This window comes from Neohortaea acidophila, assembly GCF_010093505.1.
Source record: "Neohortaea acidophila strain CBS 113389 unplaced genomic scaffold BDY17scaffold_11, whole genome shotgun sequence".
Taxonomy (NCBI): domain Eukaryota; kingdom Fungi; phylum Ascomycota; class Dothideomycetes; order Mycosphaerellales; family Teratosphaeriaceae; genus Neohortaea; species Neohortaea acidophila.
In genome coordinates this window covers 995,069-1,020,339 of record NW_022985520.1, presented here as the reverse complement: position 1 = coordinate 1,020,339, position 25,271 = coordinate 995,069, and the positions used below count along the sequence as shown (strand labels likewise).

The following is a 25,271-nucleotide window of genomic DNA, read 5'->3' as shown; positions in this document are numbered from 1 at the left end:
TTAATTATATAATTAATAATCTTTCTATAAGATTTAATAGTTAAACCTTCTTTAAATAATAAACTAGATTCTCTCTTTAAGATCCTACTAATAGTATTACTTTCTATTACTTTATTATCTTTAGTTAATAGATAAGGACTAGAATAGTCTTTAAAGTTATAGTAGTTTTTATATAAGTAATCTTTAAAAGGTATTATTAATACTAAGTATATAATTAATAGTTTACTTAAATAAGGCGGTAAATAGCGTATATTTGTTCTATTCTTCCTAGTAATATTATTAGTCTTACTATAATTAGTAGAAATTATAAAGGTATTATCTTCTTTATTATATATTAGACTTCTAGTTTTAGTTTCTATATTCTTATAAAGTATAGTAGTTAATTCGGTTCCTCTTAAAGGACCTCCGCTATATAAATAAATAGCGAGAGTTAAGTATTCTAAAAACCTATTAATATTAGTATTAAATATTTCTATATTAGTATCTTTAAATCTTAAAGTCTTAGTATCTTTCTTTATATCTTTTAATAGTGTTTTATTATAATAGGTTCCTTTAGTTAATAATTGAGTTAAAAAGTAAGGCCTATTAGTTTTAAGATATTTTAATTCTAAAGTATCTATTATATAATAATCTATATTACTTATAAAGGTATTATCATTTATAGTATTAAAGTCTATATCTAAAGAATCTATAGAAGTTATCTTTAAAAGCTTCTTTAGTAAAATATCTTCTAAATTAATATAAACATTCTTAAAGAGCTCTTTAATCTTAGTAATAGAATACTCTATAGTATTATATTCTATAATATTTAAACTAGTTTCTTTTATAATATAATTAGTAGATTCTCTTTCTTTATTTAAAGCTAAGAGATAAGGCCTTAGAATACTAATGAATTCAAAGTAATTATTAGAACTATTAGTTAAATAAGTAGAAAGAAAATCATTAAAATCATTATAAGTATACTTTATATTATTTAACTCTTTAAAGTAGAAATATTCTATAGTAAGTAGTTTACTATTATAAAGAATATAACTAGTAAGCTTTCCTATTAGATCTATATTTTTAATCTCTTTAGTATTAATATCTAGATTAGTTATAAAGAAGTAGCTTAGAACTATATTATTTAAACTAGTATTATTATCTAAAGTTAAAGTAGTATTATCTTTAAGTAAACTAATGTAAAACTCTATAATATAAGTATAAAACTCTTCTTTCTCTTTAGTTAGTTCTTTATCTTCTAAATCTATTAAATCTAAGTTAAACGGAATAATATTCTTTAAAGCTTCTTTAGCTTCTAAGTTAATAGTAAAGTTCTTTACTAAATCAAAGTAAGTTCTTTCTTTACCTATTGTATTCTTATATTTCCCTTTAATATAACGTACTTTAATAATAAAGCTAAGTAGTTTAGCATAATAAGTAAAGTAAGTCTTAGTAGTAGACTTATTCTCTAAAGGTATAAAGTCTTTAAATACTCTAGTATTACTACTATTATTTTGATTTAGCTTTTGTCTTAATCCTAAGCTTATATTAGTGATTTTAGAATGTATATAAAGTAAACAATCTATAATAATATCTTCTAATTTATTATAGTCTATTCTATTAAAAACACTTAGATCTTTATCTTCTTCTTTAATATTATATACTAGATTTACTAAAGACTCTCTATCTTTATCTTTTAAAAAGATATAAATATTAGATTTCTTAATATAAGAGTTTAAAAGTCTATTATTATTAATATTTATATTATTATTTAGTTTATTCTCTTCTAAATTCTCTTTAAGATAATCTTTTATAATATCTTCTTTTAAATCTAGTTCTTTAGAACTATTAGACTTTTTAGAAGTAATAGATTCTATACTAGAATTAGAACTATTAGAGTTAATATATAAGTTAGTACTAGTATTCTTTTTACTTATATTAGGTATTTTAGGTATAAAGTATAGTTTAGTATTTTTATTATTACCTTTAATATATTGTAAAGGAACCTGATTTATAATATAGTTTACTTTAGATTTACTACTTTTATTACTATTAAAGTGATTAGTATTAAAGTGAATTCTAACTTCTTTATAATTAATATTAATATAATTACATTCTATACATTTATATCCTTTTAAATTTAAATCTAACTCTTTAAAGTAAAATAGATTAGGCTTTAAAATATCTTCTAATTTAGCTAAGTCATTAAATTCTAGTTCTTCTATATTAGTTTTAAGTACTTCTAATTTAGAAGATTCTTTATAACTTTTATAAATAGTAAAATGTTTATCTTTTAAATGTTTTAAATAGTTATTTCTATCTAGATTAGTTTTACAAATAGTACAAAATAAAACTTTAATTTCTATATTATAATTTAGAATAGTATTCTCTATATTATTAGTATAAGTACTTTCTATAATAGTAGAATTATTATAAGAATCTCCTTTAATATAATCTTTATTATTTATAAGTAATTGATTTAAAGTAATTAAATCCATTTTTAAATAGTTAGTTATAATTAAAGTAGTTTAAAGTAGATATAAAAGAAAAGACAAAGATAAAATAAAAAGAGCTTTCTTATATATTCTTTTTCTCTTAGTTAAACTCTAATATAAACTTAAAACACTTTAATTACTTAAAATAACTATTTTAGTTTTATTAAAGTTTTTTTTTAACTTTTCTTATCCTAATCTTTTAAATAAGTACTTATTCTTCTTTTCTTTCTGTTTTCTTTTATTAATTAAATAAAACTAAAATAATATTAAAAGAAACTATTATAGTTAAATTTATTTAAAGTTTAAGCTAAAAGGGTTTTCGAATGTACTTTAACTAGCTTCTAACTTTTTAAGTCTATTAGATTTCTTTAAACTAAAATAAATAAATAGATCTAAATTCTTATAATACTAAAGGAGTTTTTATAAAATCTATTCTTTTAATCTCTTTACTTTATAAATCCTATCTTTATAAACTAATATTTTTAAAAACTCCATTTATATTTTACTTTTTAAAAAAACTTGGAGGTTTTAGTAGATTTTCTATGGAGTTTTTTAAAAACTCCAATGTAGATACAGTTAGGCCTTTCGACGCGGAACCTGATGGATTTCCAGATACAGTCCGCGATGAGGGTGCTTGGGTGATGTTTGACAAGACGCCGTACGCCCATTTGCACGTTTGTAGTAGTCCCTGAGCCGGGAAACAGTACGATGCAGAAAAGAGCGAAGCAAACCGGGACTTACGTTACATGGACAGGAATTGAGCATGAGATCGTTGAAATCAAGTAGAGCGCGTGATGAATTGTGCTACGATCGGAACGATACAAAGGAGGCAGAAACTCACGTCAGGCTGGAACGCGTTCAAATGATCCAAGGCAAGAGCCCCAGAACTCGTGTCGATGCAGCTGCGCTGGAGTGTGCACATGTAATCAAGGCTCAACGTCAGGCACGCGCGAGATACAGAAACACGCGGTCAAACTTCCCTGCATTTCGCACCCAGGCTTATCGTTGCGTGGTTGGCTCAGAACTGACTTTGTCTGATTCATCACTCTACTTGATTGCTCATCTTCCACCCACTCACTGCCCCTCCTTATTCCCCTCTCTACGACGACGGCGGCGGCGCTTCAAAGAGGACTTGAGAAAAGTAACAAAAGACCTGTCCATCACGGACCGTGGCGGAGGCGCCGTCGACAGCATAAGCAAAGTCGCCGCCGTTGTACTCTGCAAGGTTGTTGTTGCAAGCGCTGGTGTCGTCGCCGAGCCAGGCAATCGTGACGTCGTAAAAGGCAAACTCGCCAAAGTTCCAGCTGGCGCCGTACAGCTCAATCGCAAAGACCGCAAGGTTGAAGGGGAATGCGGAGTAGTTGAAAGTGTCCGTCTGCGACACGGGCTTGCCGGAGACTGCAAATTGGGTGGTCCAGGTGCCGTCATTCCCGCGGAGGTTGTTGAAGTAGTACTCGCTGCCGGGCTCCAGACCGCTGAGTCCGCCGTCGAAAGGCTGTCCACTTTCGCAGCAGTACCCGCTGTCGACCGACCATGTGCCGCCGGAGCTCTCGGGGCTCATCACGTTCTGGTAGACACCGGGCACGCTCGAGCCCTGGAGACCGGGCCAGAGGTAGTAGGTGCAGCCATCGCATGGGTAGCCGGGAGGGTACTCTGGAACCTTGATGGTGCCCTCGAATTGAGTAAGGTTGACGTCGCCTGGTGTACGCAGGTCGAGGGTGTAAAAGGTGACAGCCTGGGCGGCGGTGGCCAGGGCGAGGAGGGAGACGAAGCTCTTCATGTTGGCGGGGTTTGGTTGGGAATGAAGGTCTGCGATGAGGGTGATGCTCCTTCATTCGAGGGTGCACTCGATGCTGCTAAAATATTGCTGCCCATTGCAATGACAATCGCAAGGCTTTCGGAATCGCGGCTCCACAAGACCAGCAAGCGACCTCGTGATCATGGTCAGTGTCATACTCTTCACTTACAACACCCACCGGGAGTGGGGGAATGGTAGTATCGGGCATGTCGGTGGGGGATGTGCAGCGATTGGTGTACAAGGCTGTGGCTAGAGACACGCTCGTTGACCCGTAACAGGACTAGCGGACGATCGGTCAGATTCAGGCTGTTTGGTGTCGAGGTTGCAGATCACAAGGCTACTAGGCGAATTGCTCCAAATGATAATTGATCGTCGCCGGCTCCACTTGCTCACACCTGTCAGCAGAGGAGGGTATCGGGGAGACCCCACAGGAAACCCCACGGGGAGAAATCGTCTCTTTTGACAGGCCTCATTCTGGTTAAGCGAGCCGGAACGACGGGAATCCGATGTATTCCATGCCTCGGCTTCCTACTTCTTTCCCGAGTCTTCCTTCAAGCTGACGATGCGATTGAGCACCACTTTCCCCGACGCCTCATCCGAGTCGCTGTCCATTGCAAAGAATGCTGTCCGTAAGCCCTGGAACCTGACGCTGCTCTTTGCTGCCATGCCATTTGCCTCGCCCTCCTCCTTCGGCCATGGAGCATTCTTCTTGATGTACTCAAACCCACACTCAATCATGGCGTCGGGATGCACAATCTCCGACTTGGGATCGACATTGTCGTAGTAGCCTCCACTCTTCCAGTCGAGCTCGTTGGGCTTGCTGCTCTTGAAGAGAGGGTGGAAGATGCGCACTTCGGCTTTGATGGGGGAGTGGTACGCTGCGGACTGACCGACCCAGTGTATGCGGGCTTTGCCGGGGGAAAGGTGGGAACCGTACTCTGCTTTGATCTCCACAACCTTGTTCGAGGAATCCTTGGTGAAAGAAGTGCAGGAGATGGGATGTTCTGCATGGAGCAAGCCCACGCTCTTGCCTGGTGCAAGGCGGAAGAAATCCGGATCATCTTCTTCCCGAAAGTCGTCACGATCAATGTAGATGACTTTGGTAAAGGGTACTTTGTGCGTTCCCTTCTCCTTGTCCTTGGGATCAAAGGGAACCTCTCTCTCCTCAAGATAATCGTCGGGCAGGTTCTCAAACACGACTTTGATGGGATCGAGAACGAGCATGAGACGGGGCACCGTTCGTTCGAGATATGTCCGAATCGAAGCATCGAGGGTGTGTGTCGCGGTGTTTGCAATCGCTTTCGTCACACCGAGGTCGAGAACAAACTTCTTGAGGGCACCAGGCGGCACGCCTCTTCGCCGGAGTGCCACGAGGGTGTAGAGGCGTGGATCATCCCATCCGCGGACGACAGGAGGGATCTTGCGGCCAGATGACCCGTTGGCGACGGCGTGGGAAGTGGCTTCTGGTTCCTCCCCATCTTCCTCCAATCGAATCTCGTCCACCCCATCTGCCAGATCATCGGCAGCCTCCCTCGCCCCCACAGTCGTCCCTTCCACCAGCATCGCAATCCTCCGCTTCGATAGAATGGTACCTTCCACGTTCAACCGCCCGTACTCCCTCTGCATTGGCCCCTTTTCATCTGACGCCGGCTGTTTAAAGTCCAAGGCCTCCAGCAACCAGTTGTACGCCGGCCTCAGCGTTTCAAACTCCACCGTGCACAACGAATGCGAAATGCCCTCAAAAGCGTCACACAGACAATGCGTAAACTCGTACGTCGGGTAAATCTTCCATTTGTGACCGGTCCGGTGGTGGTAGTTCTCATCCTTGACGCGGTACGCAGCCACATCCCACAACGCCGGATTCTCCGCAAGACCTTTGAGCTTGGACTTCTCCTTCTTCACATCGGACGAGTCGTCGGCGGAAACTTCGTAATCCTCCGGCCTGACCCCAAGATACTGCTTCATCCGAAGATGCGCCTCACCCGCCTTGTATTTGCCATCTCTCATCGCTCGGAAATCCTGCAGGTTGTCTTCCACGGTGCGCGACCAATCCTTGCATACGCTGCGCGGGCCATGCTCGGGACCGCCTCGCCCGCGCTTCACTTCGGCAGCGGAGCAATGGCAGACGTACCCCTTGCCTCGCCGTACCAGCTCTTCCGCCAGGTCGTACAAGCGGTCAAAGTCGTCGGAGCTGTGTGTTATGCGCGCGGGCTCAAAGCCCAACCAGTTCACCATATCTTTGATCGCCGTGAAGAACTGCTCCTCCTCTTTCGCGGGATTGGTGTCGTCATATCGGAGGTTGCATCGACCGGCGTAGCTTCGGGCGAATCCAAAGTTGACGGTGATCGCTTTGGCATGGCCAATGTGGAGGTAGCCGTTGGGTTCGGGAGGGAATCGAGTCTGGACGTCGGCGACTGGCTTCTCGTTGTATACTCCCTTCAACCAGCCTTGCTTGAACGGATCGACGGGTTCGGCGGCAGCTCGCGTGGCCGGGGCGGCTTGTTTCGATGCCTCCTTCTTTGCCTTGGCCGCTGCCTTCTTCGCCTCTTTCTCGGCCGCGCGCTTGGAGATTTTGGGTTCACCGTCGGCGGGAGTGGGTTCGGTATCTGCCATGCTGAGCACCTGGTTGATGCGTATGGAGAGATGAGAGAAAGTTGAGGTGTGACTGCTGGCCAAAATTCCTCCGCTTCACCTTCCGAATTCAGACCACGCTTCCCAATGGCATGTGACGGACAATACTCGAGCATTGCAATAACAAACGACACATCTTGAAATGCCAACCACATGCCACTGGCAGCAAAAGTGCAGAGAATGGCCATCACGGCCCTGCCACAGATCCCCACCCTCACAACACTCTACCATCTGAACCAGCTTTCCCCATCACCAACGCCACACCCCGGAGCCACATCACGCTACAACGACAAGATTTCGCTCATCCGCACAGACATCACCAGGCTGGCAGTAGACAGCATCGTCAATGCTGCCAACACTTCTCTACTCGGCGGGGGAGGCGTTGATGGCGCCATTCATCGCGCAGCTGGCCCGCAGTTGTTGGAAGAATGCCGCGGTCTGAACGGATGCGACACGGGCAACGCCAAGATCACCGATGCTCATCAACTCCCCTCCCGCAAGGTCATCCACGCCGTCGGTCCAGTCTATCACATCCAGAAGGCCAAAGGCAAACATACCTCGCTACTCCAGAGCTGTTACACTCAGTCATTGGATCTCGCCTCACAGCACGACTGCAAAAGTATTGCCTTCAGCGCCTTGAGCACCGGGGTGTACGGCTATCCCAGCGACGAGGCTGCTGAAGTCGCCATTGCTGCCGTCAAGGGCTGGCTGGAGGCAGACGAAGAGAGAGCCGGCACGATGGAACGAATCATCTTTTGCAGTTTCATGGAAAAGGACGAGAGAGCTTACGAAAGGCACATTCCGTGCGTGACATGCGTCCATAGTTTCTTCCTCGACTAGCTAACCGCCGTACAGACAGTTCTTCCCGCCGGCGAATGAAACGACCACAAACGAAGAATCCGAGGAGGGTGGGATTTCATTACCTGATGTTCCTACCAAAGATCCCGCTACTGAGGAAGGACAGTCTGAACCGAAGAAGCGAAAGGTTGATGGTGGAAGCAATGACGGACCATCTGCATAACACGAGTCGCCCAACACGAGATACGAGAACAAATGACAACTCATTGTTTCTGTGATATCAGGCTCTACGAGAGCACGGCAATCCTGCTCATATCCGGAGCATATTGAGTACTGCCGCTGAGACCAGAGATCTCAATTGTATTCTTGTAGCCTCCGGTTTGGAAGCCGCTGAGCTCAACCAAAAAGTTCTGCGTCACATTGGCAGACCAGTTGTAGCCGGTGAGCGGGAAGAGAACTGGCACGCCCGCACCCCCATTGACAGAGATACTCGCGCCACGCACATTCTCGCCGTCGTTGGTGTATGAAACGTCGCAGTTGATGTAGTCAAAACGCACATTCTGCGTCGTCGCGCTGGTTTCCACATTGTTGAACGTCAGCGTACCGCCGGAGCCCAGATAGCCGACCTTTTGCCCGTTTGCGCACCCCGAACAGCTCTGAACGTTGGCGCCGCCGGCAATGGTGCCCGTTGTCGCATCGATATAGGTGAGGGCGGGAGCGGGTGGGCTGTACGTCTTTACCTGACTGAGCCGCAGAGCCATGGAGCCATAAGCTTGCACCGATGTGGTCATGCTCGTGGCTCCGTTAGTCACCTGTCCGGTCCACAGATTCGTGGCGGTGGCCGAGGCGACATCGACTTGCTCAAAATCGACAGTGAGGCTTCTGCTTTGACCCGACTGGTCGACAAGGAGGACGGCAACGTCTCCGCCCTCCAAGGGCCCAGCAAAGATGTCGTAGTTGTTGGTGTATCGTTGCACCAGCGTCACCGGCGCCCCGAGAGGATCTTGGTTGATTGCGATGAGGCCTTGGTTTTGCAAGATGCTTTGGGTAGTGGACGATATCTGAACCATGTTGGTAGACACCATCAAGGCGCTCTTAAACATGGCCCAGATGGCAAAGTGAGAGGCCTGTTGGGTGGTCGTCATGCCGGGGTTGCCCACCTCGAGTAGATCCATATCGGCGAAGTTGCCCGGTCCGGAGTGCCCAGCCAGATTGACGGAGATGGCTTCATTCATGATGCGGAACACGTTGGACCATCCGGCGGCAATGTCATCACTCACACGGAAAGAGGTGGAAAGAGGCGGTGTCCAGTCCGAGGGGCCTTCGAGAGTCCCGGCGGGGTTCTGGTAGGGCACACCCCACTGGCAGACAAGCATGCCTTCGATGCCCACCGCCCGCAGGGCATTCGACATGTTGCCGTACCGAGACGGAAAGTCGGTCATTGGGGTTTTTGGTGCATCTTCGTTTGCAGTGACGTAGCAATTGTCGACCTGGGAATACGGATAAGCTTAGTCCTCCTCGTACTGGCTCGCGCACAACCCACCTTCATATAAGCCACATTCCAGCCTGCAAACTGCAGCGCGTCTTCTCTCTCATGGCCCAGAGAGCCCGGAGGAGGATTCGACGGAGCGCAAGCGTACACACCCTCATCAGTGTACATGCTCCACCTGAAGCCCAGGTCGATCGCCTGCGCGCTGAGCGGCTTGATTCCAGTCGGAAAGGCGGTGCTGTCGTATGTGATTGATCCGTTTGCCTGCCTTTGACTGCCTTGCCAGCCGCAGTCGAGCTGAAAGTACTCGTAGCCGAGTTTCTGGAAGCCGAGGTCGGAGAAGGCAAGCATGGTCTGGTTGACCCATGTTGAGTTGATGGTACATGATGCGGCGTTGTATGTATTGAATCCCATTACAGGAGTTCTGCCGAATCCATCATTCTCCGCGAGAACAACATACGCCAAACTGGCGATGGAGAAGGAGAGTGGGAGATGCATTGTGAGTAAAACAAAGGACTCGATCGGTGGGAGTGAAGAAGCGGAAGAAGTCTCAATAAAATACTATCCGTCAGAGCGTGGCATGCCCAGACTCGCCCTCTGGAAGTCTGTAGATCGCGCTGAGAGTCTCTTGTCGTCGTCGTCTCTCGTGACGTTTGCACTCCGGCAAAATGCGCGAGGTATCTCAAATCCATCATTCTCTGCTTTACCCGGCGGTTAGAGCCATGCCTGCCCACATGGCAGCATCCGGACCAACCTCTCCACCGAGAGCGTGCGGGAGTTGAAGGTCCAAGTTTTTGGTGGAATTTACCCAAGCGGCCGGAGGAGATTTGCCTAGCACCTGCCGTATGTGTTGAAGATCGGCAAATGTCGTCTTCCATATGTCCACTTCCCGGGCGTTAGAGGGAGTGTAGTGTAGTGATGACCGTCCGTCCCCGCGGGCCGCTCAAGCCCGTCGATCAGGGGAGACGGAGATTTGTGGGGGTGTGGGGAAGCGAAAGGCAGTCTCCGCGCTCTACCCCGGATCGTTCGGAATAACGAGTCGCATCAAACTTTAATCGCTGCGACTTCATCACCGCCATGGCGTTCTTCTTGATTAGTTATTCACGCCTTCGTCTCGACTTTCACTTGACATGAGCCATTGAGAAGCCAGCCGGGAGAAGACAAAGATTCGGAAGCCCACACACTAGCAAATGGAAACTATTGAAAAAACTTGCAAGTGGGGACGTTGCAAAATTCTTCTTCGGTAGAGGTGGGTTATGACAATTTGACGATGCCGCGGCTCACGAGACTGCAGTACTGTACACGAGCACTGTCGCTAACCACGGCCCATCAAGGAGACAGACAAAATTCTGCAATCTAATAGCCTCCTATTCATGGATGGTGATCTTCATTTCGGTCCACCATGAAGAACCTACTTACTATTTTCCTTCCCGGCTGTACTCCTCGCCTTTACCCGGAACACTCCCTACATTCACCTACTAGGCTCTGCACGGCCGTACCTTAATTGGACATCACGGCACTTTGCGTCCGACAATGGGAGCCACCGCGTAATCGTCAAGGCCGGCCCCGCTCTGCGAAAGGGGGTTGGGGGGAACGGAGAATGCCAGACATCATCCGCCCGTGCCTAGCGAGCAAAGCAAGGAGTCTATTAGCGATGGGTGGTAGGATGGCCGCCACAAGGCTCTGGTCGTCGCCTGCCGTCCTGCCTTGAACGGGCATGAGCAATTTAGCCGGTTCTGCCTTGCCAGCCTTAAACGGACTTCAGCAATTTGCTTGTTGGTGGAGTTATTGGTCGTGTGATTTCCGAGGCCTGGCCCCATGGGGATGAAAGGGGACGCAATGAAGGAGAATGCCAGGACGAGCATGCAATATAAATACCATCGTCAACCCCGCCTCGACCATCACAACGCACACTCTTCATCTTCCTCATCTCAATCAACATGTTTTCCGACTCCTCCCTGTCAAAGGCCTTGGGCCTCGTGGCCTTCGCCAGTCTTGCCTCGGCGGGACCTTGCGACATCTACGCGCAATACGACACACCCTGTGTGGCTGCTCACAGCACCACTCGCGCGCTCTACAATTCCTACAACGGCCCTCTCTACGAGGTCGTACGCGGCTCCGACGGCAGCTCCACCAACATCGCCCCCTTGTCCGCGGGAGGGGTTGCCAATGCCGGCGCGCAGGACTCCTTTTGCGCCAACACCACCTGCGTCATCCAGACCATCTACGATCAGTCCGGCAATGGCAACAACCTGACCCCCGCACCACCGGGCGGTGAGACCGCCGGACCTCAGTCCAACGGCTACGACAACCCGGCCAGCGCCATTGGAGCGCCGGTAACGTTGAACGGGCAAAAGGCGTACGGAATCTTTTCCTCCCCTGGCACCGGCTACCGCATCGAGGACACCAAGGGTGTCGCCACTGGCAACGAGCCCGAGTCCATCTACGCAGTCCTGGACGGCACTCACTTCAACGACAACTGCTGCTTCGACTACGGCAACGCCGAAACAAACGCCCACGACGATGGAGATGCTACCATGGAGGCCATCTACTTCGGCACCTGCACCGTCTGGGACAAAGGCGCCGGTTCGGGCCCGTGGATCATGGCCGACCTTGAAAACGGTCTGTACTCCAGCAACGCGGAGTATGGAACCAACAGTGCCGACCCAACGCAAAACGACCGCTTCCTCACCGCCATGGTCAAGGGCGGGACCGACGGCTTTGCGCTGCTCGGGGGCAACGCTCAGTCCGGCGACCTCAGCACGTACTACAACGGCTCCCGCCCCAGCGGCTACCAGCCGATGAACAAGCAAGGCGCCATCATTCTCGGCATCGGTGGCGACAACAGTGACGGCGCCCAAGGTACCTTCTACGAGGGCGTCATGACCAGCGGCCTTGCTCCCGCGGCTGCCGATGCTGCAGTGCAGGCCAACGTTGTCGCGGCCGGATATGCCACCACCTCGCTGGTCAGTGGCCCTGCGGTCAACCCCGGCTCTACCGTTACCATGCGCGTTACCACCCCCGGCTTCACCACCCGCTACATTGCGCAGAATGGCACCAGCGGACAATACTCCTCCTCGGTCGTCACCACCGTCATCACCTCCTCGAGTCCCAGCTCCCTTCAGCAGTTGGGCCTCTGGAAGGTCGTCGAGGGCTTGGCCCAGAGCGACTGTGTCTCGTTTGAGTCTTCCATCACCTCGGGCAGCTACATCCGTCACTACGCCTTCGAACTCTACGTCGACGCCAACGACGGCTCGGCGCAGTTCGCCGACGATGCCACGTTTTGCCCCAAGGCTGCCCTGAACGGCCAAGGCAACTCGATCATGTCGTGGAGCTACCCGACCCGTTTCTTCCGCAACTACGCCGACACCATGTTTGTTGCGAGTGAAGGCGGGCCGCAGTACTTCGACACCACCAACTCGTACAACAACGATGTGAGCTACGTCGTCGGCTCCGGCTTTGAGTCTTGATCTGCCTTTCCATCTTCAATTGAGTTATTTAGACATTTTCAATCGAGCTCCACAATCGAGCATCTCTTCAAAATCCATCACACACGTCGTGTAAAGACTTCGGCCGAACCATTATGTATTTCAGCTGGCAGCGTTGATTAGCCGCGCCGATGCCGCCGAAGATGAAAACCAATCAATACCGAGTCTCCACAAAGTTATGCAGCGTCACGCAATCGCAACGCCGTCTTGCGTCGTCCCGACTTTAGCTATGAAAACACCGAGTAATTTATTCGGCGTGAGCTGGATTGGAAATCTTCATCTTCCATGCTCACCAAACACTCCAAACCTTCTACGCTGAACAACATGCCGGTGGAATTCATCAGCCTCGCTTTCCCCAATGCCAGCACGGAGTTGCACCCATTACCAAATGAACCGGCCGTAGACGCCGATTTCTTGAAACGGTATGCACGCAATTTGGACGACTATGGCTTTGACTACACACTTCAGCCGTATGATTCGGGAGGCGCGGACCCGTGGACAATGGGCGCCACCATTGCGGCCGTTACCAACAATCTCAAAGTCATCATTGCCCTGCGTCCAAACACTGTCAGTCCAACTGTTGCAGCCAAGTCTCTTGCCACGCTTGACCAACTCAGCCGTGGCCGCGCGGTTGTCCATTTCATCGCCGGTGGCAGCGACCAAGAACAAGCGCGCGAGGGTGACTTCCTCAGCAAAGACGATCGTTACGGTCGACTGGAGGAGTACATCAAGATCCTGCGACGAGCCTGGCTATCCTCCGAACCCTTTGACTTTGATGGTCGTTTCTACACCATCAAAGGGCATAGCAATCGCGTGCGGCCATACGGAGGCCGAAAGTCCATTCCAATTTCCGTCGGCGGCTCCAGCCCCGAGGCTTACCGCATCGGCGGGAGTCTGGCGGACATTTTCGGTCTATGGGGAGAGCCGTTGAAGGAAACCAAGGAGCAGATCGATAGAATCTACGCCGAGGCTGCAAAGGCCGGGCGCACCGATCGACCACGCATCTGGGTCACATTCAGACCCATTGTTGCCGAGACCGAGGAATTGGCATGGGAGAAGGCGCACAAGACGCTTGACGCACTGTCGGCGAAGACGCAGCTGACGCCGAAGATCTCGCCGGCAAGCGGAACGCCGCAGAATGTGGGATCACAGCGCCTGCTGGAGATTGCCAAAAAAGGCGCCGTTCAGGATCGTGCTCTTTGGTATCCCACCGTCACCGCGACCAACGCCAGAGGAGCGTCGACCGCTTTGGTTGGATCTCCGCAAACGGTGATTGACTCCATTCTGGATTATGTTGATTTGGGATGCGACCTCATCTCGATCAGAGGGTACGACAACCTCAACGATGCCATTGATTATGGCCGGTATATTCTGCCGGGAGTGCGGGCAGCATTGAAGGAAAGAGAGCAGACTGTAGGCAACGCACCGCAGAGTGAGCCCGTCGTGCCGGAGATGGTTGTTCCCAAGGGGAATGAGGAGGTGGTGCATAGCAGGGACTCTTCTTAGTTGTGGATCCGTGAAAAAGCATACATTCGCTCACATACCGCCCTGAACTTCTGTTCGGCCGAAGATGCCTACATGAGCTGAAACGTGCGAGCACGTGGTGTCGCCAAGCCTGTCATTGGCCGCGAGCCTTGCGACTCTGCCATGATCAACACCTTAGCTGAAAAAGCCATTTCTACATAGCACTGCAACGTCATGCCCTTGCAACAGACAGTATTTGACGACAAGATTCCCGTCGCGGCGCGATGGAGCATTTCTCTCCATTCACATCGTTCCTGGTTGATCGTCAATGGTGTCCAAGATGTTCCGCTCATCCAGCTCGCCCTCGAGCGTACTCCTGTGGATGACCGTAGCTACTGCCGTCGGGTCATTGGCACAAAACTCTACATTCTTCCTTGGAAATGCCCCCGACTTTCATTATGGAATGGAATCGTTCATGCTGCCATTGGGCATCTGGCCAACCCCAGCACCGCCACCATCGTCAAGCCCGTATCAACGGGTTGTTTTCATCTCCTTCGACGGCATGCACCAATTTGATCTCGAGCGCATCATCGCCCAGAACTCCAGCTCCAACTTTGCCAAAATCGCTGCCGGGGGGATCATGTACAGCAACACTCGCACCAGCTCTCCATCCGACAGCCTTCCCGCCACGGCATCCATCTTCACCGGAGCTGCTCCCCGCACGCATGGCATCTTCTGGGAGCAGATGTGGGATCGATCGCTGTACACTGGAGGGACAAACTGTGAGGGTCCCGTGGGCGGGCTCTGCGACTACTCCGAGGCGTGCGACCTCAACAACACCCTGCTCAGCGGAGGCAATGGCTTCAATCTAACCTACCTTCCCCATCAGAAGACGTCATGGGGCGCTTGTCAGCCGGTCTTGCCTCATGATTTCTTGTTGGTCAACACCATCTTCGAGGTCGGACGAGGCAATGGCATCTACACTGCATATGCCGATAAGCATCTCTCCTACGAATTCGTCAACGGGCCATCCGGGACTGGTCTGTCGGAAGGGTATTTCCCGGAGATTGCGAGCGTGGCGAATACGCTCAGGGCGCAGCAGGCATGGGATGACCTTCACTGTATGTTTGGTCGTCGCAGGAGGAGCGACACCTCACTAACCTTGCCACAGGGTCGGCTCTCAAGAATTGGACGCTCGGTCAATATCTGAACGGCACTGAGAATCCGGCGGGAGGACCCTCCTTATATGCCGCCAATTTCCAGGCCATCACCTGGGCACAGCAAAACGCCGGCTACTTGAATGCCGCTGGAACACCGAATGCCTCTCTCGCACAAGCTTTCGCGACCGCGGACGAGAGACTGGGCACGTTTCTGAACGTACTCGAGTCGTCGGGGAAGCTAAACTCCACCTTGGTCCTGGTCGGTAGTAAGCAAGGGCAAGGGCCGATCAATCCTCACACTCTGCAAGTGCTGAACCCGAATGCGGTGATGAATGGCGCGGGCGTGCCAGTGGCTTTCTTCAATGGTGAAGATGGTGGAATTGTAAGTGCCAAACCCCTCAACACATCCTTGTGCATTGCTCACCCGGCCGACAGATGTATCTCAAGAACTCGTCAGATTCTGCAAAGGCCAAGAGCAATCTGCTGGCCGATAAGAAGCTGGGGATTTCCTGGATTCTCGCTGGGGACGAGGTACAAGCAGCCGGCTTCGGCTCACCGACACTCAACTCCCGCACGCCAGACCTTGTCATTGGGGTGAAGACGGGAATCCTCTGGAATGATGGCTTCGAGTTTGAAGACCACGGTGGCTTTGCCGCGCAGGACCTCAATGTCCCACTGCTAGCGTACAGCCCGGGGCTTTCCAGCAAGGGCATGACGGTATCGCAGATGGTGAGCACGAGGAGTATCGCGAGTTCAATGCTGCAGGCTCTCGGACTTCCGACGAGCCAGCTGCAAGGATATGCCCTGGGGGAAGCACCACTTTTGCCTAGTCTGTTCGATACGGCTTGAACATGCAGCATGTCTCCGATTGCGCAGAGATGTGAGAACATACCAACCGGGCCGACTTGTAAATACCTTACGGAGATGGATTAGGGTTAGGTTTGGAAAGCAAAGGACGGCCACGCGACAGCGCATGGCCTTCCCAATTTGAGATGCAATTGCGATAAGCAGGGAATCCTCCGCATGTCGATCTCTTGCCGCCCGCCAGTCACCGATAGGACTTGTCCGATACTCGGAGAGGCTCTACGCGGGGTGCAGGTACGTATTGACCATGTCCTATCAGTTTTTCCATTTTGCATGTTCCGAGTCTGATTCCTTCTCTTGCTTTCATTGAAGTGTGCCCCCTAAATCGCTGACGCTATGAATCAAGACAACGACTTCACCGATCGTGAATGGCCGCCGGGAACCGTGCGACTCGCCACGCTCTTGGGCGGTAACAACGACAATGCCGACATCATCCTCCAACCCCGGCCCACGAGCAGCCCCAACGACCCATTGGTTTGCCCACCAGACATTTCACACCACGCACCTATGCTAACCCGAGAATGGTGTAGAACTGGTCGAAATGGAGCAAAGCACTGAATTACGGCCTCTCCAGCTTCTACGCCATGATGGTCTACGCATTCGTCAACGCCACCTCTCCAACTTGGGGCCCGCTGGCTGAACAGCTTCACTTCAGCGATGCGACTCTCACAAACACCTATGCCATCGGATGTGCAACCCTGGCGCTTGGTGCTCCGATGCTCATCCCGTTTGCCCTCAAGTTCGGAGCCAGGCCCGTCTACCTAGTATCCAGCGTTGGCCAATTCGCAATCTCCATCTGGGCTGCCAAAACGGAGAATGCCGCCGACTGGTGGGGAGTGAATGCGACGCAGTGCTGGCTGGGAGCTTTGGCCGAAGTGCTGGTCCAGATGACGATTGCGGATGTCTTCTTTGTGCATCAGCGTGGCAAGATGAACGCAATATACATCTGGGTGTTGAATGTCGGGATGTATCTGGCAATCGTTGCCGCTGGTTTTGTGGTGGGTGTCAAGCATGTCCGCCCCGTGTTGTCACCAAAGACTAATGACCCTTTACAGACTGTAGATCAAGGCTGGCGTTGGGTGTGGTGGTGGTTCACCATATTCTTCGGATTGCAAGCCATCATGTTCTTCTTTGGCTTCGAGGAGACCAAGTATTCCCACGTCGAGACTCTTGCCGATCGGCAGGGCAGCATCACGGCCGAGACGCCGTTAGACGACATTGCTGGTGGCTATGGATCTGAGAAGCATGAAAAGTCGCGAGTAAACGAATCAGCAGCCAAAACGGAGTCGGGAGACGTCGGATCTCCCCTCGCATCGCAGGCCGCTACCAAGCTTGGTGAGATTCATATCGATCCAACAATCCCGAGGAAGACGTATCGCCAGAAGCTTGCCTTTACCACCACATCGCCAGGCACTTGGTCGCAGTTCTTCCGCCATTCCTATCAACCCTTTATGATCCTCGTCACCATTCCTGGAGTCACCTTTTGCGCATTGGTCTACGGTGTCAATCAGGCTTGGAGCACCGTCATGACCGCCTCTCAAAACACCATCTTGCTGGATCCTCCATACAACTTCTCCGCCTCTGATATTGGATTGATGAGTCTTGGGCCATGTGTGTATCCCCTTCCTTACCCATCCCCCAAGTGCAGGATACTAACCTCCCCCGTAGTCATCGGAAGCACGATCGGATCGCTGGTGAGCGGGCCAGTCAGCGACTACGTCGCCATACGTCTCGCCAAAGCAAACGACGGCGTCTATGAACCCGAATTCCGCTTCTGGGTCTTCCTCCCCTTCTGTCCTTTTATGCTTGGTGGTGCATGGTGGTTTGGATACGCCCTCCAAAACGGATGGCATTGGGCGCAGGTTGTCGTCGCCTTTGGCATGTTCGGCTTCGGCGCCGCTCCTGTGCAAGCGATTTCTTTGACATATATGCTCGACGCATACAATGGTAAGCCTTCGGCCAAGCGCATTCCGCTCCCGTGCGATATCTGCTGACACCACCCAGAAATCATCGGCGACACCCTCACAGCCGTGACCACGGTACGAAACACCCTATCCACCATCTTCGTCTTCGCCCTCGCGCCTTGGCTGGCGTCAGTTGGCGTTGGGAATGTCTTCAATATCATGGGTGCCGTTGGTACGCTGATTCTGTCGTTTGCGGCCGTCTTCATTTGGCGAGGCAAAGCGTTCCGCGTGAGGACTGCAAAGACATATCGCTACTATGCCTCTCGACAGTTCGAAGCTCGAAAGATGTGAATGATTCTAGATAAGACGATCGTGACGCATATATGGAAGGGCATGGAGATGGACTCGGGATTGTATTTATGAGACATCGTCAGCGTCATCTTATGTTACGGCAGAGACAGCGTGAACGCCATTTCTCACAGCCACCTTTTGCTTCTTGAGAGCCGCCTTCCTCGCCGCTCGTTCTTCCCGTTCAGTAGCCTTGGCAGCTTCCTCGTCTCGTCCCTCCACGTTGCGCTTCTTCGCCGCCTTCTCTTCGACCGCGGGTTTCTGCAAGAGTCGCATCTTTCCGTCTGCACCTGGAACTTCGTTGACCTCCGCCTCACTGGCACCCAACACGCCTCGCTTCCTCTTCTTATCCTTCTTTGACGCCCGCTCGGCAGGTGGTTCTTCCAGCACATCCTGCTCGTCCTCCCACAATTCCTCAGCCATCCAAATGGGAAGTGCTGCGGTGTCTGGGCCTTTGATGTGGATCGAACGCACATTCCGCCACTTTTGCGGAACATACACCTCAACGAGAGCTTTCGTGGCAGCTTCAATATTCTCCTGAACTTCTTGTGGTGACATGAGCGAATGACCGACCTTGACGGCGGTGGTTGTAGACGGTGCAAGATGCACGAGCGCGCAGGAGAGGGTGCGCTGGATTTCGCTTGCCACTTCGGCTGGTTTGGCCGCAGATCTGACCGCTTTCGTGCCGCCCTCGGACAGCTTCTGTCGTTTGTTCCCTTGCTCGTCCACATCTTGTCTCCGGCCTTGCATCGAAACGGGCACGGGACGCTTGCTCCCAGTCTGGTAAAAGACCTTGCCGAGGAGTTGAGGCAGATAGGTGATGACTCGGTCGTCGGCGAAGAAGACGTCGTGTTCGCGATAGAGTTGGCGGCGAGACTCGTAGGACTTGTACTTTGCTTTGAGCTTCGACAATCCGATTACTCGGGAAATGTTCTTCGACAAGTCCAGAGGGAAAGAGGGATCTGCGACGAGGTCTTTGTAGGCGCGCTGAGGGTCGGCGGTGATCAGGCAAATGCGCAAGGCGGAGGTGGAGGGGTCGAGGAGGGCGTGGGGGAGGAGGATCTTGCCGGCTTTCAGCCGCTTCTTGTCGACAATGTGTTTCTTGGTGGACAAGACGAGCCACACGGGCTGGCTGCTGGCGTTGACATCGTCGTCTGCATCGGCCAACAGATCGGCTTTGAAAGAGGAAGCGGCTCGCGCAGCCTGGTCGCTCTGGATTTTTTGCAGGAGCGCATTGGCAGCGCGAAGCGTCTGTGCTGGATCGACACTGTCGACCGCACTGGGCTTCGTCACGGCCTTGGAGGCAGGCATTGTATGGCGGTGAATGGGTTGCGGGTGGTTGTTGCAGTTCAGAGAAAAATCTCCAAATTTCATGGAGAAGAGATCGGAGGATGAGAGATTGGATGCCGACGGTCAAAAGTCGTGGCGGGGAGTCCCACCACACACCCACAACGCCTCACCCGCCCTTGCCAGCCCACGGCCACCGCTCCTCGCGCCAGATTGCTCACAGAGTAAGCTTCAATTCAGCAGAGGGCATAGAGCACTCACGATGTTGGAGGGAGAATGAGCAGCCATGGACAATTAGAACGACACACACGACATTGAGTACCACAGGTATTACCGCTACCAACCTCACAACAACAGCAGTCTCCCCAATTCCACCCTTCTTGCCCAAAACCATACCTCAGTGAATGTCCTGCGTGATTGTTAGCATTACTATCATCGAGCACCCGTCGAAAAATTGAGATACTCACCACAGCGATACGGCCGCTCATGAAGCGCTTGATGTTGGGCAGAGCCAAGCAGCACAGGACGGCGACGGCGGAGAAGGGAATCGTAGTGATCCACACCCACTTCAAGGCTTCCGCGTACACTTCCGCCTGCGCCGCCGTGGCCGCTCCCAACACTGTGGCCGTCACGCCCTTGATCTGCTCCGCCGCGATGGGACTCACGAGGAAGGCCTCCACAAACGATGCGGCCTCTGCGGCGGGGAGCCCGGCTTTCACAGCTGCCACCGCGATTTCGGGCGCATGTGCGGTGAGTTTGCTCTTGAACACGTTGTAGTAGATTCCCACTCCAACCGATCCGCCGAGGAAGCGGGAAGTCAGAGAGAGTGCTGTAGTCGTACCGATGTATTCATCGGGACAAGCGTAGAGGGCGAGGGTGAGGGATGGCACAATGATCGCGCCAATGCCGAAGCTGTCCAAAGTCTCCATGGCCAGCGCAAGCCCCGGGGTGTTGGGCGACGTGGCCGCCAGCGCGCCTCCAAATGCGCACATGATGGCCGCGTTGATGACGAAGAGCTCCCGCACGTGACCACGCGAGTACGAGATGGCCAAGCTTCCGAAGCAAGCACCGCCCAGGATGGCAAAGGGGTATGAGAGGGCGCGGATGCCGACGGTGATGAGGGTCGTAGGAGCGAACTGGAATTCGAGCATGAGAGGGAAGAAGGAGAGGATGGAGTAGAAGCTGCGCCGGATTAGCGTCAATCATATATGAGAGCAGCACACCAGGAGGACTCACTTCATGCCGGCAATGAAAACAATCACAAACGCGAGCGCAACGACTCGCTGGCCCTTGAAGATGGCCCAAGGAACCATGGGGTACTTGGTGCCGTAGACTTCCCAGAGTGGGAACAGGACAACGATCATGACCAGGCCAATGATCAACGGAGCAAGGACCGTTGCAGATGTCCAGGGGTATCTGTAAAGCGTCAGCACGTCACACAGCCACGACCCATCTTCGCACGCAAGACTTACTCATAGCCACCAGCCTGGAGACCAACCAAGAAGATGGTCACTCCGCCTACGGACAGCAAAGTACCCACGTAATCGATGCGTTTGATAATCTCTCCCTTCGTAAGGCCGTCGGCGTTGTGCCTCGGTGGTGGCTTGTAGCAGAAGATGAGGCCAAAGAAGCCAATCAAGTTCCAAATCGCGACAATCAGGAAGGACCACCTCCAGCTACCGGCTTGCTCCAGCTCCAGCACGTAGATGACCGACGGCATGAATGGGAGGATGGTGAAGGTGACGAGTGCAAGGGAAGCCCCACGCCAGCGCACGGGAGTGATCTCGGCAACGCCAGCAAGCGCGGTCAATTCGCAGATGCCTGCTCCAATACCGCCAATGGCCATGCCCGCGATGACGGTCGCAAAGTTGTAGGAGGCGGCGATTAGGATACTGGAGACGAGCAGACAGACGGTGCCACCGATGCACACCCATCGTCTCCCGAGTAGATCGGTAATGTAACCGACGAAGGGAGCAATGGCAGCGACGGCCAGGGTACTATGGACAGCGGTCAGCGCTGATTGCATGGAATCTCCACGGACGACACCGACTTTGTAGTCAGAATCCAGTTGGGATACTTTGTGTCCACGGCAGCGGCGATGTACGCCAGAGCGGGATCGGCAAAGTACAGAATCAATTGCGAGCCTGAACGACTATTAGTCTCACGGTTGGGTTACAGGAGTCTGGAGCACATACCGACGTAGACGATGCAAAGCGAACCGACTGCGACCACTGTGGTTCATGCGATGTTAGCGGCAGCACAAAAACACCGCTCTCATGCTCGACGAACCTCTGGTGAATGTCCAAGGGATGTCATAATGACCTTCCGTCGGGTCGTTAGCGAGGGCCTTGTTCTCATAACGCCCATCGTCGTGACCCGCGTGCAACTTCTCGGGGTCGCTGGCGGCGCTGTCGCTTTCATGCACCATGGCGGGTTTATCCTGCGTGGTAGCCATGTTGGAGTTGGGAGGTCAAGGGGAAAGCAGACACGATGCTCGTGGGGGGGAGTGATGAGCAATCTTATTGAACCAACGGACCCGGCCAAACAGGCTATATGATGCGATGCGCGATGATCCTGCGTGGGAACCATGCGCGCCAGCCTGTTGACCATGTGCCCTCAGGCTGCGGGGAGCGCTGGGCCCAACCCCAGATTCGGCCAGCTTGGACCGTGCGCTTGTTTTTGATTTGCGGGCGCGGAGTTTCTTTCCGTGCGCGCTAACCAGAAGACTGCTGATGCTCTGCAGATCTCCCCCGGTAGCCTCGATTGCGAGAGTAGCCTCGATCACGGAGGGGCGCGGGCCGTGCTCGTTATTGGATCCGGCTACACGAACGAATCTGAGCGCGAGTCTTCGAGCTGCCAAGCAGCCGCGTTCAGTTACAAGCGAACAACCGGCGTGGTTGGCGGAGGAAACGGAAGAGTGGCTAGCGGACTGAAATTACGAGGCATCAGCATCTAACCGAACACTCATTCTTCTCGCAGCCGAATGAACTCAAACTTCTCCCTCAATCACGCGTCCCCAAACTTTGCGCTCCCCAGATTCCATCCTTGACCCGCTTCCCCATACCAGGCCGAGGCCGCCCGCGCAATCCGTCTGGGGTACACCTTGAAGGAAATCATATTGGGGCTTTGCAAGAGAAGGACGTGTCCTGCGGCTGTTGGAACGCAAAGATCATCCTGATGAAACGCACCAAAAGGTTAGCAAAGCTTGGATCCGCTTGGAGCGCCTTGGCACAGCACTTACGCTTCAATACTGGCCCACATGCCGAGACCACACATCCCCAGAGAGCATAGGAAGTACAGGACGTGCCAGACGTTCTGGGCGACACGGATAGGCCCGCCGCTGGTAAAGCCGCGGATATAGCGCTGCATCGGAGTGCCGTGTCGAACCACCTCTCCGGTCACCGGGTTGAACCCGTCGCCTTCCAACGGCCGCATGGCGTTCTTCTGGATGTCGTAGCCCAAGGCCAAGAATGGGGGAATGGTGTAGGTCATGTTGAGCAGGCAAGAGGCGGAGATGACGCCGACAAACGCGGCGTACGCGGGAATGGCGGCGGCGATGACAAAAGCAATGCTCCACCACACTGGCACAATGGCTGCGTATGCGAACTTGCCCCTGCGGCTCGTGATGAGCGGGGCGTTGAGCAGGTCACAGCAGATGTTGTTGTAGAACACCTTGATTCCGATGTTGCCGTACAGCGCAGCAGCAATCAGACCCGCGAGCAGGGTGAGCACGTTGCCCACGCTTTGCCAGGCATAGTTGGAAACGGCCTGGAAGCTGGGGTTGTACGTGTACCTATCAATTGCGGGTCAGCCCGGAGTCGTATAGTGCGCGGAAGCGCCTCGACGGCATTGAGTTCAACATACTGCCCTTGATAGTAATAGACGAAGCATCCATAGACAATGTAGACGATGTAGATGAAGATTTGCGCGCTCCACATTGCCTGTTGTCCGTCAGCAGAAACTCCACATCATCCTAGCGCGGATCTGCACCGACCTTCAGGAAGTCTCGGGGACGTCTCATCTCCGCCATAAACTCGATGAAAAGCTGGGCACCGGCGTATGCGAGCACGCCAGAAAGGAGACCGTTGATGGCTCCGAAGAGTTCTTTGGTGGGAATTCCGGCAGAGTGCACGAGAGCCGGGTAGATGCCGTTCTTGGGCGTGATGGACGGAATATCACCAATACCCTCTGCGAGATCGGTGTCAGCTTGCGTTCGAATCGGCACGTGCTGGACAGGCGTGGGAAAGACGCACCTCCCACGGAAGATCCACCGGCTACGGCATAATCGGGCGCCGAGTGTGCAATGACTCCCATGGTGATGAAGATGACCAACAGGTTGAGCCAAATGGCCAGAGTGGCAAAGATTCCCCTGCACAGGTTAGCGCAACTCCACAAGTCAAGGATGTTTGCTTGGGATACCTACAGATTCTTCAGGGTACGGATCTGCGTCAAGAAGAAGCCGATGAGGACAAAGATTAGAGGACAAACGATGTAGCAGAGCTGCGTTTTCGACAGCTCGTAGATGTTGGCGCCGAACAAGATCGTCACCTGTCCCAAGAGGAGGAGCAAAGCCAAGGCCTGGATGAAGTTGATAAGGTGGCGCATCGGGGTCCCCCAAGTGCGGAAGCCGAGATCGCCATAGTTTCGCGCGGGGAACTGATCGGAGTCGACGCCCAGAAAGACGTGCCACAGGAGGTAGCCCGAGTACCCGGCGGTAAGGCCAAAGGCGGTGAAGAGACCAATACCGGGGCCATACCCGAGTGACCCAATGGCGTAGGGGGTAGCAAATGGGCCAAGGATATCGGTGGTGATCTGGTGGGTATTAGTAGCGCGCACACGGGTGATCATGGCGGTGAGCGAGGGAGGGATGAAGCGGAGCGAGCGAGCTGCTTACCAGATAGAAGCATGCGCCCCAACCGGCCTGGCGATAGGCGCGGCTGGCATTGACCCACTCCTCGTCGGAGATGAGCATGCGATTCTCCTCCTTGGCCAGATTCATGGTGATTGGCGTGCCATCTTCGCCGGCGTCGTGCGGCTTTCTCTTACCCTTCATCAGAGCGAGCCATTGCGTGCGCGGCGCAGGCACCGACTTCTCCGCCTCACGCGTCTTCTCGGCCCAGTAGTTGTACTCTTCGAACGAGACATCCTTGTCGTAGAGTCTACGCTGCTGGGGCTTGATGGCCGTGCTGCGCGCCGCGATATCGTCGTCGCTGCCCGAGGATCCGGGACCGTGCAAGGCCGGCTTCGCGTCGCTTTCGAATTCGGCCATGTCGACGTGTAAGACTGTGACGTGCGGCAGTGTCGAGATGGTGCGAAGTTCAGGGAGAGAAGAGGAAGGGATAAGAGAGGGGGTGGTGTGCAGACCCTCGCTGATGAAGGATGCGTGCAGATGCGCCGCGGGTGCAACGATAAGCCGCCTCCTCCCGGCGATGTAACGGGGTCCCTGCACCCCACGCCGCGCTAGAACACATGGAAGCGGCCTGCCGAGACCCTTTCAGCTCTCCATTGGTCGCTTCTGCAGCCATCAGATTCGCATCTCACGCCTTTCTGCGCTGCATGATGATCA

The 25,271-nt window shown here is 51.9% G+C and overlaps 12 protein-coding genes across 12 annotated transcripts; 5 read left to right on the top strand and 7 right to left on the bottom strand.

The window, feature by feature from the left end:
- Positions 1–226: 226 nt before the first annotated feature.
- Positions 227–2,477, bottom strand: BDY17DRAFT_313545 (uncharacterized protein; the record flags this gene model as incomplete). The annotated part of the gene is made up of 2 exons (XM_033735720.1): positions 227–267; positions 290–2,477. The coding sequence occupies 2 exons, from the start codon at positions 2,475–2,477 to the stop codon at positions 227–229; spliced, it is 2,229 nt and encodes a 742-aa protein (XP_033586379.1).
- A 1,096-nt stretch (positions 2,478–3,573) lies between these two features.
- Positions 3,574–4,254, bottom strand: BDY17DRAFT_327741 (uncharacterized protein; the record flags this gene model as incomplete). Its single annotated transcript, XM_033737726.1, has 1 exon — positions 3,574–4,254. The coding sequence occupies one exon, from the start codon at positions 4,252–4,254 to the stop codon at positions 3,574–3,576; it is 681 nt and encodes a 226-aa protein (XP_033586378.1).
- A 546-nt stretch (positions 4,255–4,800) lies between these two features.
- Positions 4,801–6,906, bottom strand: BDY17DRAFT_286692 (tRNA synthetases class I, catalytic domain-containing protein; the record flags this gene model as incomplete). The annotated part of the gene is made up of 3 exons (XM_033732130.1): positions 6,220–6,906; positions 5,815–6,159; positions 4,801–5,691 (listed from the first exon to the last, which is right to left on the bottom strand). Exons 1-3 carry the CDS (start codon positions 6,883–6,885, stop codon positions 4,801–4,803), a joined length of 1,902 nt encoding a protein of 633 aa, XP_033586377.1. The 5' UTR covers positions 6,886–6,906.
- A 177-nt stretch (positions 6,907–7,083) lies between these two features.
- BDY17DRAFT_319040 (uncharacterized protein) lies at positions 7,084–7,924 on the top strand (the record flags this gene model as incomplete). Its single annotated transcript, XM_033736242.1, has 2 exons — positions 7,084–7,706; positions 7,759–7,924. 2 exons carry the CDS (start codon positions 7,084–7,086, stop codon positions 7,922–7,924), a joined length of 789 nt encoding a protein of 262 aa, XP_033586376.1.
- A 64-nt stretch (positions 7,925–7,988) lies between these two features.
- Positions 7,989–9,604, bottom strand: BDY17DRAFT_257216 (putative alpha-galactosidase; the record flags this gene model as incomplete). The annotated part of the gene is made up of 2 exons (XM_033731666.1): positions 7,989–9,191; positions 9,245–9,604. 2 exons carry the CDS (start codon positions 9,602–9,604, stop codon positions 7,989–7,991), a joined length of 1,563 nt encoding a protein of 520 aa, XP_033586375.1.
- A 1,526-nt stretch (positions 9,605–11,130) lies between these two features.
- On the top strand, positions 11,131–12,660 carry BDY17DRAFT_256692 (fungal alpha-L-arabinofuranosidase; the record flags this gene model as incomplete). Its single annotated transcript, XM_033731618.1, has 1 exon — positions 11,131–12,660. One exon carries the CDS (start codon positions 11,131–11,133, stop codon positions 12,658–12,660), a length of 1,530 nt encoding a protein of 509 aa, XP_033586374.1.
- Positions 12,661–12,844: 184 nt separating this feature from the next.
- BDY17DRAFT_304686 (luciferase-like domain-containing protein) lies at positions 12,845–14,516 on the top strand. The gene has a single exon (XM_033734757.1). It carries the CDS (start codon positions 12,964–12,966, stop codon positions 14,182–14,184), a length of 1,221 nt encoding a protein of 406 aa, XP_033586373.1. The 5' UTR covers positions 12,845–12,963; the 3' UTR covers positions 14,185–14,516.
- A 26-nt stretch (positions 14,517–14,542) lies between these two features.
- BDY17DRAFT_304684 (alkaline-phosphatase-like protein) lies at positions 14,543–16,237 on the top strand. The gene is made up of 3 exons (XM_033734756.1): positions 14,543–15,263; positions 15,314–15,684; positions 15,738–16,237. Exons 1-3 carry the CDS (start codon positions 14,606–14,608, stop codon positions 16,149–16,151), a joined length of 1,443 nt encoding a protein of 480 aa, XP_033586372.1. The 5' UTR covers positions 14,543–14,605; the 3' UTR covers positions 16,152–16,237.
- A 114-nt stretch (positions 16,238–16,351) lies between these two features.
- BDY17DRAFT_330686 (major facilitator superfamily domain-containing protein) lies at positions 16,352–18,421 on the top strand (the record flags this gene model as incomplete). Its single annotated transcript, XM_033737880.1, has 4 exons — positions 16,352–16,640; positions 16,697–17,777; positions 17,835–18,113; positions 18,171–18,421. Exons 1-4 carry the CDS (start codon positions 16,503–16,505, stop codon positions 18,419–18,421), a joined length of 1,749 nt encoding a protein of 582 aa, XP_033586371.1. The 5' UTR covers positions 16,352–16,502.
- Positions 18,422–18,751: 330 nt separating this feature from the next.
- On the bottom strand, positions 18,752–19,684 carry BDY17DRAFT_228706 (ribosomal protein L1/ribosomal biogenesis protein; the record flags this gene model as incomplete). Its single annotated transcript, XM_033730177.1, has 1 exon — positions 18,752–19,684. A coding segment is annotated over one exon (933 nt), but the record flags the coding sequence as incomplete, so codon positions are not given.
- Positions 19,685–20,102: 418 nt separating this feature from the next.
- On the bottom strand, positions 20,103–22,160 carry BDY17DRAFT_327733 (putative major facilitator superfamily transporter; the record flags this gene model as incomplete). Its single annotated transcript, XM_033737725.1, has 7 exons — positions 20,103–20,114; positions 20,173–20,887; positions 20,942–21,121; positions 21,178–21,702; positions 21,756–21,849; positions 21,901–21,936; positions 21,995–22,160. The coding sequence occupies 7 exons, from the start codon at positions 22,158–22,160 to the stop codon at positions 20,103–20,105; spliced, it is 1,728 nt and encodes a 575-aa protein (XP_033586369.1).
- A 329-nt stretch (positions 22,161–22,489) lies between these two features.
- Positions 22,490–25,069, bottom strand: BDY17DRAFT_45799 (transmembrane amino acid transporter protein-domain-containing protein). The gene is made up of 7 exons (XM_033738407.1): positions 24,600–25,069; positions 24,129–24,517; positions 23,959–24,074; positions 23,700–23,893; positions 23,570–23,646; positions 22,947–23,498; positions 22,490–22,879 (listed from the first exon to the last, which is right to left on the bottom strand). Exons 1-7 carry the CDS (start codon positions 24,972–24,974, stop codon positions 22,819–22,821), a joined length of 1,764 nt encoding a protein of 587 aa, XP_033586368.1. The 5' UTR covers positions 24,975–25,069; the 3' UTR covers positions 22,490–22,818.
- Between the last annotated feature and the right edge of the window lie 202 nt (positions 25,070–25,271).